Consider the following 15,027-nt stretch of genomic DNA (forward strand, 5'->3'; position numbering starts at 1 on the left):
CGAGCCGCGCGACGTGGAGACGCGGCGCGTCGTCAACATGATGTGCTCGCTCAAGCCGCACCCCCCGCTGCAGCCGCAGGACGACGCCGCGCAGGACCAGGACCTGCTGGTGAGACATATGACCCTACCCCGCCCCGCCGCGTCCCCCGAGCCGCGCGACGTGGAGACGCGGCGCGTCGTCAACATGATGTGCTCGCTCAAGCCGCACCCCCCGCTGCAGCCGCAGGACGACGCCGCGCAGGACCAGGACCTGCTGGTGAGACATATGACCCTACCCCGCCCCGCCGCGTCCCCCGAGCCGCGCGACGTGGAGACGCGGCGCGTCGTCAACATGATGTGCTCGCTCAAGCCGCACCCCCCGCTGCAGCCGCAGGACGACGCCGCGCAGGACCAGGACCTGCTGGTGAGACATATGACCCTACCCCGCCCCGCCGCGTCCCCCGAGCCGCGCGACGTGGAGACGCGGCGCGTCGTCAACATGATGTGCTCGCTCAAGCCGCACCCCCCGCTGCAGCCGCAGGACGACGCCGCGCAGGACCAGGACCTGCTGGTGAGACATATGACCCTACCCCGCCCCGCCGCGTCCCCCGAGCCGCGCGACGTGGAGACGCGGCGCGTCGTCAACATGATGTGCTCGCTCAAGCCGCACCCCCCGCTGCAGCCGCAGGACGACGCCGCGCAGGACCAGGACCTGCTGGTGAGACATATGACCCTACCCCGCCCCGCCGCGTCCCCCGAGCCGCGCGACGTGGAGACGCGGCGCGTCGTCAACATGATGTGCTCGCTCAAGCCGCACCCCCCGCTGCAGCCGCAGGACGACGCCGCGCAGGACCAGGACCTGCTGGTGAGACATATGACCCTACCCCGCCCCGCCGCGTCCCCCGAGCCGCGCGACGTGGAGACGCGGCGCGTCGTCAACATGATGTGCTCGCTCAAGCCGCACCCCCCGCTGCAGCCGCAGGACGACGCCGCGCAGGACCAGGACCTGCTGGTGAGACATATGACCCTACCCCGCCCCGCCGCGTCCCCCGAGCCGCGCGACGTGGAGACGCGGCGCGTCGTCAACATGATGTGCTCGCTCAAGCCGCACCCCCCGCTGCAGCCGCAGGACGACGCCGCGCAGGACCAGGACCTGCTGGTGAGACATATGACCCTACCCCGCCCCGCCGCGTCCCCCGAGCCGCGCGACGTGGAGACGCGGCGCGTCGTCAACATGATGTGCTCGCTCAAGCCGCACCCCCCGCTGCAGCCGCAGGACGACGCCGCGCAGGACCAGGACCTGCTGGTGAGACATATGACCCTACCCCGCCCCGCCGCGTCCCCCGAGCCGCGCGACGTGGAGACGCGGCGCGTCGTCAACATGATGTGCTCGCTCAAGCCGCACCCCCCGCTGCAGCCGCAGGACGACGACGCGCAGGACCAGGACCTGCTGGTGAGACATATGACCCTACCCCGCCCCGCCGCGTCCCCCGAGCCGCGCGACGTGGAGACGCGGCGCGTCGTCAACATGATGTGCTCGCTCAAGCCGCATCCCCCGCTGCAGCCGCAGGACGACGCCGCGCAGGACCAGGACCTGCTGGTGAGACATATGACCCTACCCCGCCCCGCCGCGTCCCCCGAGCCGCGCGACGTGGAGACGCGGCGCGTCGTCAACATGATGTGCTCGCTCAAGCCGCACCCCCCGCTGCAGCCGCAGGACGACGCCGCGCAGGACCAGGACCTGCTGGTGAGACATATGACCCTACCCCGCCCCGCCGCGTCCCCCGAGCCGCGCGACGTGAAGACGCGGCGCGTCGTCAACATGATGTGCTCGCTCAAGCCGCACCCCCCGCTGCAGCCGCAGGACGACGCCGCGCAGGACCAGGACCTGCTGGTGAGACATATGACCCTACCCCGCCCCGCCGCGTCCCCCGAGCCGCGCGACGTGGAGACGCGGCGCGTCGTCAACATGATGTGCTCGCTCAAGCCGCACCCCCCGCTGCAGCCGCAGGACGACGCCGCGCAGGACCAGGACCTGCTGGTGAGACATATGACCCTACCCCGCCCCGCCGCGTCCCCCGAGCCGCGCGACGTGGAGACGCGGCGCGTCGTCAACATGATGTGCTCGCTCAAGCCGCACCCCCCGCTGCAGCCGCAGGACGACGCCGCGCAGGACCAGGACCTGCTGGTGAGACATATGACCCTACCCCGCCCCGCCGCGTCCCCCGAGCCGCGCGACGTGGAGACGCGGCGCGTCGTCAACATGATGTGCTCGCTCAAGCCGCACCCCCCGCTGCAGCCGCAGGACGACGCCGCGCAGGACCAGGACCTGCTGGTGAGACATATGACCCTACCCCGCCCCGCCGCGTCCCCCGAGCCGCGCGACGTGGAGACGCGGCGCGTCGTCAACATGATGTGCTCGCTCAAGCCGCACCCCCCGCTGCAGCCGCAGGACGACGCCGCGCAGGACCAGGACCTGCTGGTGAGACATATGACCCTACCCCGCCCCGCCGCGTCCCCCGAGCCGCGCGACGTGGAGACGCGGCGCGTCGTCAACATGATGTGCTCGCTCAAGCCGCACCCGCCGCTGCAGCCCCAGGACGACGCCGCGCAGGACCAGGACCTGCTGGTGAGACATATGACCCGACCGCCGAAGCCGCGCGTCTGGCGTATGGCCCGTGCGTTATATTTTGTGGGCCTTTCAGGATCCGTGATAGCTGCCTCAAATAAACTCAATCTAGCTCAAATAATCGTAAATGTATAAGGGCATGTGGGAAATCAGAATGGCCGTGTCGGTAATAAAAAAAAATTAATTGGGAAAGGAAAACGTTTTGATCGAATGTTCGTTATGTATGATCAATGATAATACCTCCATCCACAGTTATATTTAAATTCAAACTCAAAAGCATTTAACCGTCGAAAAAACATAATCCATTATCTCCGACACGGCCATCCTGACATTTTTCGTGTCCCTGCAAGTCTGCACACCATCCCCTCTATGTTAATAGAAGACTAAAAGTGGAGCAAGAGAGTAAGAAGGAGAAATAGGAGATTTAAGATCTTAAGTTATGTGTTCTACCTATTGGGTTAGCTTTATAAATATAACCCTGTAATATGGCCTTGGGCCTTCCCGCGAGCCGGTTAAATGTTTGTCCCGTCCGCCAGATGACGATCCTGCTGCGCATGGACGACAAGATGAACCGCCAGCTCACCTGCTGCGTGACGCGCCGCGACTCCGCGCCCAAGCTCGCGCACGAGCTCGTGCAGCTCGGCTTCATACATGAGGTGAGGCGACAACACACACTCTGGGATATAAACATTAACCCCCTTATTCATAAACGTCTACTAAAGTTGACAAGCCGATAATAATCGTTTGTCCCTTTCCGACGTATTCGTATGATGGAAAGGAACAAACGATTATTATCGGCTTGTCAACTTTAGTAGACGTTTATGAATAAAGTAATAATTTATAGTAGTTTTCTCTGTAAATATTCTGTACTTATTATTCAGTAGTAGGAGGTAATCTAAAATCACTTAAACTAATTAAGTAAGTAATATTTTATTTGTGAAACACAGGCTATAATACAGATGACAGTGAGTTGATACAGTACTCTGTGATCTACCACATAGACATAGGTGTACAAATATTTAGTCTTATAGCTAATTTATCTAGATATATTAGAACCTATACAAGCTTAGGTAACCAAATGATTAATGGCAATGATAGTTCTTCGGGTGTACTTTAAGTGAAGACGCAATAAAACCGTATATTCTATTATATTCTATTGAATTATTTCCAGTCTGACCGCGACAAACTGTGTCGGCTCATGGAGGAGTCCCTGCGCAGCTCGTTCGGCGCGCGCGCGCAGCTCGCCAGCTAGTGCGCGCCGGCGCGCCGCCAGACCCCACGCCTCGCTCACCACTTACAAGGTAGCCTTGCCTAGTACACCTACAAGAAACACCGTTTACAGCGCTACGAACACCGTTTGTCACCGTGAGGTGCACAGAATACCAGTGGTTATCGTACTGTATTTGTCACATATAACTGCGAGTAGTTATTATACTCCTCGTCACCGTTCTGTGAATGATCGTGCTCTGGTCACAACTATGAGGTAGTTTTTTCTTTGGAGCGCGAGCAGAAAAGAGAATTAGGGCTGATTTAGACGGCGCGCGAACTTATTTTAGTTACATTGCGGACTGTTGGTTACGTCCAATTCATCCGACTGATCAAATCCCGCAATGTAATAAAACTCGCACCGTCTAAAAGAGCCCTTACAGACGAGTCGATCTGAAAATCGCTTTCATATTTACCATTTGGGTAAATTAACGAAAATCGATTAGTGTCGAGTATGCGCTTACAACAGCTATAACGGTTGGTTTCGTGTTAAATTGGCACGCATATTGTTACTTTAAATAAAGTTTAAAGTAATATCAATGTATCACATCTTAAAATGCCTATATTGCATATTTAATTTGTGACGAGTGACAACGACAATCTCATGTAAATGGCGATTTTGTAAAACGCCGCTTGATTGTCCTTGACACATGTCATTTGTCACATTATTAAAAGATATTTAGAACATTGTCGATAGCTAAAACTTAGATGACTTACGATCTGCGTAACATCATGCAGTTTTCAATGGCTACTTAAGATGTGATGCCTCAAAATATCGTTCTTACGAAACTGTCTGCAATAATAACAAAGTCATTTGTTTACAACCCCTTAATAAAATAGTCTAAAACTAGGCGTGTCTGGTGAATATATATAAAATTATAATGTTTGGATACGTAAACAGAATGCCTAATATAGAAGCGAGCAAATCGAGTCGTATGTAAGTACTAAATTTACCACTTGCGGAAACCCACGGAAGGATCGAATTTTTGGGCTGGTACCAAGGTAGGCTGGTGTTCCTACGAATGTATTATAAACCTTTAGGTATGGTTATAAGGACTATTATTGTATAGCGTGTTTGTATATGTTATCCGTGGGTAACCAAGAGGTACTGTTTAGTCATGATCCTGTTTCTTAGTTTAGTCAATAGATCCTCACTTTCAGCCGATTTTCACTTAGTAGAAACATGGTAGGTCAACTGATAATTAATTTAGAAAAAACATAAATTAGACTGAGCGATTGATCCATACGTTCTAACCATCTTTCAATATCTAGACCTGACAGCGAAAATACTATACGTCTAATTTCTTGTAATTTTGAATCAGGTAAAAAGTTACAGAGTTCGTTTAAAATCTTCATTCATAGTTGAAATCGGCTTTTAGAAATATTCCATCAAGTAGTGAGTATAAAAGACAGAGGTACTCATTTGTGAACTTTATTCAAAGTCTTTAAAGTCTACAAATAGTTACTTCATTGTCATATTTAAAATGAAACAGTGGTCCAACATCGCTTTGGATTGGTGTGTGAATGTTATTGTTATACCTACTTAGGTTATGAGTATCACTAGCTGTTTAATATCAGACACCTTTAAGCTTTACTACGGGGCTTTTAGTTAACTGGCGAAGAGATCCTACTCCTTAGTAACATGACAACCGAGGAGTTACATTGACCGTTTACGTTGCGTCGACAAATGATTATAAAATTGTCGCTCGTAAAATCAGGTCAACTTCGTTTGTCGCCGTTAAGTTCACCATTAAATGTAAATGGAATGTCTTTGTGACCTGTCTTTGTCATGTCACTAAAAAATAATGGCATATTTGCTTTGATCGGTGCTGAATTTTAAACATTTATCCCTGTGAACGCCACGCCTATCGTGTGCGGCGCATCATCGCCAACTGTACGGTTACCATCAGTTTGTCACTGACATAAACGCCGTCGAGAACGTAATTTACTTTCTATACATCCCGTTTGCACTAATATGCGAGTGCGAGCGAGATGTATAGAAAGTAAATTACGTTCTCGGCGGCGTTTATGTCAGTGACAAACTGATGGTAACCGTACTGGGGGCTTATCGCGAAAACCGAAATTCGCAAATTGCGGGGATCTTTCTCTTTTACTCTAATGAAGGTGTAATAATAGTGACAGAGAAAGATGCCCGCAATTTGAGAACTTCAATTTTCGCGGTTGGCCCCCTGAATGCACGAAAGTCGATATTGAACTGTAAACGCGAGCGTCCGTTCCAGTCTTCGGAGGTCAAAGCGTTCAGGGTAAATATTCAAAAAAAACCGGACAGGGTTGTACCGGATGTCTTCGTCATTTAATCATGAGCCGCTCTGCCATTGGCGCTAAATATCCTCTTTAATACTTCCGATGCACCTAGGTTAACGAGTTAGTACGGCGGGTTGGCTCAATCGCAACTTGTTACTTTTATTCAAACACTGGGCTATAGGAGAGATTTGGCGTACTAGGTGTTTTTCCAAACATACAGTTTAATGGATTCTATAGATTGAATTCGTAATCTTTAGTGTTCCGTACATAACTTTGTTCACGGAATACTTATGGAATCACTTCGGTCTTGCAAAACAGTTATTTGTGAATTGAAATTAAATTAGTCGTCAATCCTGATAAATCACAGTAAATGTTAGATAGTTGCGAATGACGATTGAATATAAATCAATAGGCGATAGCAATTAATATCAATTCATTCTCAATTGACGAATGATAGTCAATTTCTGCTATCACTGGTGGTGACCTAGTAATGGTGATATGACGTAAGTAAGATATTTAAGCTTGTTAAGAAACCCCTGAGTATCTTTGCCTGTTACTATGTTATTTATAGCGAACACTTGATCATCTACTCATGACTCTTTCAATCCTAAAATCTACGGTATATTACACTACTAGGCTTTCTCTCCTATAGATTGAGAGTTATTTTAAAAGAAGCATTTGTGGTTGTGCACACTCGTCGTTGTTAAACGTACTCGCTTAGTGTAGTCACGCCGTTTTCATGTAATGCTAGTCGACGGCCTTTTACACTGTTGACTAATTTTAAGTAGTTTATTTTTATTAGTTTTATCCCTTTACTTATTTGGAGTTGAGATAAAAAGTTGGAAGCAAAAGAGCTATTGATTGTAGAATTTGTAGAAGTGCTGTAAAATCTAAAAAACGTGCCATCGAGTTTGATAGCTGAATAGATGGCGCCGTTGGACTTTACCATGCTTGCCAATTCAGATACCACCACCAATTTGAATTGGCAAACGTAAACTTTTGACAACCAGAGTTACCGAAAATTGTACGGAGCCGTAGTTACAACTTACAAGTTACAACACCATTTACGAATTAAATTCAAGGTACATTTTGTCTTCCAGAAAGGAACAGTTTCTATTTTTTTTTTTTTTGCATTATAAAATAATTTCTAATATTATGTTTTATTTCCAAAGTTCTCAGTGTAAAGCCGTTCGACTATAGTATAATAGGGTCTTATGAAGAGATTTTGTATCGCCGAATTGTGTATTTTTAATACGAATGAAGTCAAGTCTTTGTATGTAAGTGTTATATAGGTAATTATTCGTAACATTTGCCGTAATTTCAAGGGACGCGGGGTGAATAGAAATATTTCGTATCAACTGAGTATTCAAATAAAATATACTTATAGTATTTTGTTTGTTAGGACATTTTTTTTTTACAGTTTGACATAATATAGTCAAATAAATAAAAAATATTATATTATGTTTTTTTTTTTTTCGAAGTCGTTACTTAATATTTGTGTAATGTGTAAATGCCTCTGGGCTGAGGTTTTAGACTTTTTTGTTGTTATATTATGTCGTTGTTAATTTTATATAATTTGACATTTTCAAGCTGCTGTTGTAAAGTTTCTCATCTACCTACTAATAAAAATGCAATATTTCAACAATTTAAAACCAACTGCTTATTAAGTCTTATTTCCTTCAAAAGCTTAAGATAACATTCAAAGAAATATAAAAAACAGTACTTAGTTCATACGAATTTTTTTGTATTCTCTCGCGAAATCGCACTTGGTCACAATCCAAACTCAAAGTCCGTCTTAGACGTATTCTAAATATGCTAACGGAGTCTAAATGGGTACAAAAACCTACTAAAATTGAGACCACTTTTTTATCCTGGAATCGAGGCATAGAGTTATTTTACATTATGTAGAAAATTGGTCCTGCTAAATCAATTGTAGTATTTTAATATTTAACTTTGTTTTTTAAATGTATTAATACATATTCGCTCTGTATTTAACCGTATAATCTATGGTACTAAAGTAAGGACAACAATCACGAAGAATTTCGTTCATTGACCCGCCATTTCCTATCTCTATCACACGCGCATTATCATATTGCAGTAGGTACCGGTTTCACTGTGGCATTGACCGCCGGCATTATCGGCGGGACTACACACAGCCATAAGTGCGACTAAGATGGCGAATCGCGCGATACGATCCTGCCATGTTTTCCCGACACCCTCCGAATTCTTCCGAACCGCTCTGAAACCTATTCGCATCGTCTCACTCGCTCCTCGCTCATCACGCTCGGCCGGCTCATTCGAATCATGAGTGGGAAAGAGCGCGCAGGGAACACTGAGTTAGATGAGCGACTGAGCGAGTTAAATCATCAGTGAGTTGAAGAGTGAGCGAGTACAATGAAAAAATATAGTTCATTTAAATCACTCACTCGTGAACGACACATGTCTACGGGACAGCAATATAATTATGCGCGTACAGTAGAGATAGAAAATAGTGGGTCAATGTACGAAATTCTTCGTGCTTAGCTTCCTTACTTTACTTGCAAAATGTGTAAGGATAAAGTTTATTTTGAAATATAAAAAATAAAAAATTATACTCGCCTCGATTCCTATGGTCTCAGCTAGTCAGCTCGCCAATATTGGCCCAAAGGCGGTCTCAAATTGGACGTGCGAGTAGGACATCGCTATATACGTGTATAGTGCTGTCTCGCTCACACACAGTGGTAACCGCAGAACGTTGCTTCAAAACGTGCATTAGTGTGATATAACGGCTAAGTATCGTGATCAAACCGTGCATTAACCCCTTTACTAGTCGATTGTGAATCTTATTCCGATGAGAATTAAATTTATTTTTAATTAAATTACTATGTTGGGATATGCAATTTTGCTTGTAACAAAACAACCTTATTTTTTATTCCAGAAAAAAAAATGAGGATTGTTTGACAACTGAATCTTAACTAACGACTCTAACGAGCATAAGAACCCAAGATTACCTACACTTAGATAACTTCGAAAATGTGCAGAATAGGTAATTTTGCGAAAAAAAACTGTTGTGTGATCCTCTTTCATCACGAAATGTATTTTTGTATATCCTAACAAAGTAAAATAGAAAATAATAGTTTCCAATTGGTACGCTTTCAAAATTGTATAAAATATAGAAAATTTTGTAAATTATAGCGATAACTCGGAAAGGTTCATAGTGATTAGTCTGAACATCGAGAATGCTTTAGCTTAGGATTTGTATGGACGTGTAAATGATGTTTAAAAAATATTTAATTAAAAAAACATACATTAATTATAATATTTGTATAGTGAGGCTTCCTCTAGAGCTTTATGGATGTGGTTTTGTAAGTATACGGAAAATTGAACATACTCACTACTTATAGCATTAAGTTATAAATTGTTTGAAATTCGCAGCCTATTATTTTTGAAATTTATTTACATATCACTAGACATTTACTGCTAAAGGTTGGCACCATTGCGCTTTCCTTCGCAACGGATTAAAAATAAAACTTTTACAGTGTTGCCAACTTTAAAAACAGTTTCAGGTCAATTCAACGTGTGATGTTGCATTTATACTAATTTCTTCTGCTTTAATTTCTATATTAAAATTTTAAACACATAGCGGTGCTAGGTATTATGTACACCATTTTGAATTTGTAAACACTTTTTTATTTTCCGAATGCGTGTAGTTCGAGATTAGTATTCTTTTTATATAAATTTATTTTATTCAGTTAATAAGAGACCTTATTTTTTAATATTAAGGTTTCATTTCCAACTAATGAATCCGAATACAGCTCCACAAATTACATCATTTAAGAGCTGATATGTTACCACATACAATAATGGAGATTTCTGTTTCTATCTGTTTCTATCAGGAGAGTTCAAATTACTTTGCACATCTCGTAAAATAAATGTCATTGTGATGGAAAAATTAGGGTACCTACAGTCTAATAATTTAATTTCCGTATCATTGCATACCTTGTCACAGTGACAATCAATATGAAAGTCGCTAGGGACCTTTGCATTGTCACTGTGACAAGGTACGGATTGGTACTGAAATTAAATGCTTTGACCGTACGAGTCCGTCTTTTTCCTTATTATGAAATATTGTGGTATCATTTTGTTGGAAAATATTTAAACATTCTAGAACTTCGCGTTGTTCCTATTTTTTTGTTATGTTTTAGTGCTTGTTTTTTTTTTTTTTGTTTTATAATATAGCATTGATTGATTTGAATTAGCTAGTGGTGCCAAAAATACTAGGTGCCAACGTGAACCCTAATAATCCCTCCAGTTTTGTTTTAAAATCATAAACTGACTTCCATTGCTTTAAAAGTTAGACTATTGTAAACTAGATGGCGGTAGTAGTAGTTTTAGCGACAGCTTACTATTGGTATAAACATATTTATCTCTTACACAAAGTTACACAAATGACAGTTAAATATACAAACAAAAAAGTGAAGTAAAATGTTTATAAAAGAAAATGTTAAATAAGTACCGCCATCTAGCGTCAAGAAGGATACCTTAGTTTAATAAACGCAATAGAAATTATCTGCTTAACATTACGTCTTGATTTTCAACAAGTAAGTTAAATCATAAATAAAATAGTGTTTTCATCGAAGTTTTATAATATATCCAAATATATTTCTGTTTTCTATCTTGAACGATAATCAAATGCTTATTTATTTAAAAATACATTTTGAAACAGCAACGTCAAATTATATGTTAGGAACTTCGATAAAAACGTCCGTATAAGCGTAAAAGTGTTAAATAATACTAATTAGTATTAAAGGTGATTGTTTAAGAATTGTTAAAGCAATAGTTACAGTCGAGTAACAGTCAAAAATTATACAGGGTGGAAAGGCACGACGATCCTTCCCGGAAGTATTAGGTCGTTTAAGTGATACAGAGACTATTGGTAATGGTAAGAATCGTTAATTGAGTAAAAAATAAAAATTGCAAAAATACTACTTTTTAACTGTGGTGATAACCCTATAGCATGTGCACATGACGGCTAGATTAAGGATCTCCGTCGGGAAAGCTCGGGACTTTACACTTTTTTCCGATCGTTGACAGTATCGCAATGATGTATGAATGACGCATAAATGTCAAATAAATCAAATGCATGCAAAAATATTACAAACAATTTTATTACTTTCTTAGATAATTACTTTTTTCCAATATTTAATACTATCTTCTTTTCACATACGGTGTTCAAATGTACCTCCGTGTATTACAACGCCGCCGCAGCCCGTACCCGAGTATGTCGATGCACATGCGATATAGTGTATGCTCTTCGTCATTTATCCTCCGCAGAAAGCACCAATTAGCCTTTGTCTCATTTCGTCCGCAGTTTCACATTCCGTTTGGTTTGGTACACCATATCTTTTACACAGCCCCACAAATTTAAATAGCCACGAGCATCTAACATTTTTATTTGAAGAATATGACATTCAATAAGTATAGTTCAATGAAAATTTAATTTCAAACATCAGACGTCTTGTCTATTTCCTACCATGCAAGAAGGTTTGTTAGTTTGGTATTGAAGAAGTATTTATTCTTGATTTATTCTTAGTATTTAATTTTTGCAAGTTCATTTGGTGCAACTAACACAACCTACTTGTTATTTTTAATTATTTTAGATAGTTTCCAATTATTCCAAAATAATTTTGTGAAACGTGTTAAGAAACTAAAACCTTTTTATCAGTCAAGGAAACCAGAGATATTTATAAGACGATTGCGTACTTTTGAGTGGTTGTCAATGTCACCATTTGAACTGTCGTTGTAAACAATGTTGTGGTTAGTATTATTAATATTAAGGAATAACATAACTATTTCATTCAAGTATTGAACAAGTGGAACCACTAAGAAAGCGAAAATCCTGCAATGATTCTTACCGTGCTGTAAGCAGACCTAAAAATGGTTAGATGGCACCAAATTAGCATAATTTCCTGTCGAATACTGATTGTTTACAAGTAAGTTCATTGACCCTGTCACCTGTTAGGGTTAGAACAAAGTAGTTTTTTGCGTGGATGTTTAAAAGGTCATAATTTAGAAACGGTTGCCCATATTAACATAGTTTCTATGGAGAAAATATAGAGCTTAGGCTAAACTATCTCCCATTTCCGGAAAGGATCGTCGTGCCTTTCCACCCTGTATATTACGCCAATAATGCTTCAGCCTTATATTCAATCAGGTCCAAATACACTTGTAATAGATATATTAAATATATTAAAAACGGGTCACTCACGTATTTTAAGTCGAAAAAAAAGTTTTTAATATATTTAATATGTCTGTGTCTCACGGAAGTTTTGTTATTAAAATTGTAATAGATATCTTCAATGTTGAGTAAATTATGAAATTTATAAATAATCACTTTTACTACACTGACATAAATTGTGCAACATGTGTAAAGTCAAAGAAAAAAGCGTGTATTCGAGTTTAACAGCTTAAGATGGCGCCATATGTTGTATGGTACCTAAGGTAATTGTCAAACGTCAACTTTTGACAACCAGAAGCACTACCACCAGTTTTAACATTGACATATTCACTCACGTTTAAGTAACTTACTTTCTATGCATCTCGCTCGTACTCGCATATTAGTGCAAGCGAGATGTATAGAAAGTAATTTACGTAAACGCGAGTTAATCTGTCAATGTCAAAACTGGTGGTAGCCGTACTGATCGCATTACGTACGGAGCCACACAGCGCCATCTAACTGTCAAATTCGAAACACGAGCTTCTTTTAGGCTTACACATTTGATACAATCAACGAATGTTTGTTAGAGCCACACCAAGCCAACTCTATACAGACTTTGCAGTGACAAAGTGTGGCAGTATCAACGTTAACGTCTATAAAATGTGACATTATATCCTCCTAAGTCCCAATTTCCTTTTAAAAGGACAAAATCAAATCGAATTTTGAACTATAATGGAATAAAATAAGGTTCCAAATTAAAAACGTCTCTGTGACTTAGGATGAGTGGCACTTCCCCACTTTGTTTTGTCAAAGTTCGTACAGTCGAAAGTTTTAATTTATGCCCCATTTTGTACCTTGTCACAGTGACAATAGTATGAAGTCTCTAGCGACTTTCATATTGATTGTCACTGTGACAAGATACGAAATGGGTCATAAATTAATACTTTCGACCGTACAGAGTTATCTTAGAATTTAGTAGGTATTATTTACAATTTTTACGCTAAGTGAGTTGGTAAGATTCCTGCGAGGTTGTGGAGCGGTTAGCGGCGTAAGTAGCGTAGCGTAATAAACGAAAGACTGGCTAATGTAACGATGTAGGTTCGAATTTGTGCGTGCCGCCGGTGTCTGTGGGCTTTGAGGAAAAATATGGATAATTGCTGTATAGTTTTCGATAGTTATCATGTTATTTTAGTTTTAATATATTTTACTACTTATAAACCACTTTTTGATTATAAAGGTAGATATCAGGACGCATTTCAGGATGGGATCAGGATAAAATAAATATCAGATTTGGTTTAAGTAATATAATTAAAAGACAACATTCGGTCATAAAATTGTAGGCAAAATGTGTAGATTAGTAGGAATCAAAATAAAATATAATAATTTCGTGACAAATAATAGGGAAATCAAATTCAATTTATGTAGGGTGAGTAAATGAAGTGATTATACAGTGATGTCTATTGACCAGTTAAAAAACAATAATAAATTAATTTTACTGTATTAGTAAATGGTAAACATAAATCAGGACAAATTTTCAAGGAAAAATGAATTGATAAATAAATCTAATATAAATTAATAAGTTACTTTTCAGATCACTCTAGTATCGAACATAGTCAACGTAAGTAACTACTGCTTGTCTGTACTCTGGATACCAAATGAGCCGATTTTACTTTACATACATTACTTTGATCCCAAATGGGGATTTCATATTTATTCCACCCAGAATCAGGAGCTCAACAGTTATGAGTTCAATCCCCGGACTTTTTATTTTAATTTTATTCGTGATATCTTTGTACCATCGACTTCACTGTTAACTGACAGTTCGCAAACCTTATTACAGAAAGCATAATGTCCACCGGTGTACAATTAAGAGTGTTTGTATCCTTAGTTTAAACTAGTATTTCTCATATAGTCAAATTAATACAAAAATCAACTCAAATAATAAGCAAAATCCTATTTTTTTCAAAGACCACTGATAACGGAGCACAACGGGAGGCAGGTCTAGCGAGTAGGTAAAGTGTGTCCTTGTAAATAAACGCTTCTAGCTATTAAACTATATTTAAATGATTATATTGTATTCAACGTACCTACCATGTAATGTAAGCCGATATACCCAGCCCATGTGTTAATCTATGCTGTTTCGCTTTTTTTTATTTTTAGTCTATGGCTGATTTTGACATTGGAATTTCGGCGGAGGAAATTTTAAATTGGTACCGTAAAACTATCTTATAATTTCTTGTTATAAAATTATTGCATAGAGTCGCCCATTTTCGGCCTGGAGAGTAAAATGTCTATTTAAAAGTTATACACATTGAATGACACATTTTACGTAAAGTCAATACGGTTAAGTGTGATTGGGCCTTAACGCAACAAACAAAACGTATGAACTCACACTAAACACTAATCAATGTGTAAACTAAACAGGCCCTAATGAGAAGGCCAGCTACGCTTACCCGCATTGATCTTATTGTATATTTTGTACTAAGCTGTGTTTCCACCATATATCATAATAGGTACATAATATTTTAAACTTTCGCGTTTTGAACACATATTAACTCACATTTATAGACGGGTCTAACGCGAATTCTTCGGTCTTTTCGTCGGGTAGTTGCACAAATCTCTGTTTTGACATTTTGCTGGGACATCAGCAAAGAATATAATACTCACTAGGAGAAGAACGGTAACTCCATAC

The 15,027-nt window shown here is 41.7% G+C and overlaps 1 protein-coding gene and 1 long non-coding RNA gene across 2 annotated transcripts in view; one reads left to right on the plus strand and one right to left on the minus strand.

The window, feature by feature from the left end:
* Positions 1 to 3,939, plus strand: part of LOC134793031 (nuclear receptor-binding protein homolog) — a 59,123-nt gene extending 55,184 nt beyond the window's left edge. Inside the window, exons 9-10 of the mRNA XM_063764558.1 lie at positions 3,145 to 3,264; positions 3,780 to 3,939. Of these exons, the coding sequence (XP_063620628.1) occupies positions 3,145 to 3,264; positions 3,780 to 3,860 (201 nt within the window). The 3' untranslated portion in view covers positions 3,861 to 3,939. The remainder of the gene's footprint in view (positions 1 to 3,144; positions 3,265 to 3,779) is intronic.
* The window catches only part of LOC134793036 (uncharacterized), an 814,647-nt gene that overhangs the window by 601,325 nt on the left and 198,295 nt on the right, over positions 1 to 15,027 (minus strand). The gene's annotated exons all lie outside the window — the stretch shown is intronic.

This window comes from Cydia splendana, chromosome 8 (genome assembly GCF_910591565.1).
Source record: "Cydia splendana chromosome 8, ilCydSple1.2, whole genome shotgun sequence".
NCBI classification, from domain to species: domain Eukaryota; kingdom Metazoa; phylum Arthropoda; class Insecta; order Lepidoptera; family Tortricidae; genus Cydia; species Cydia splendana.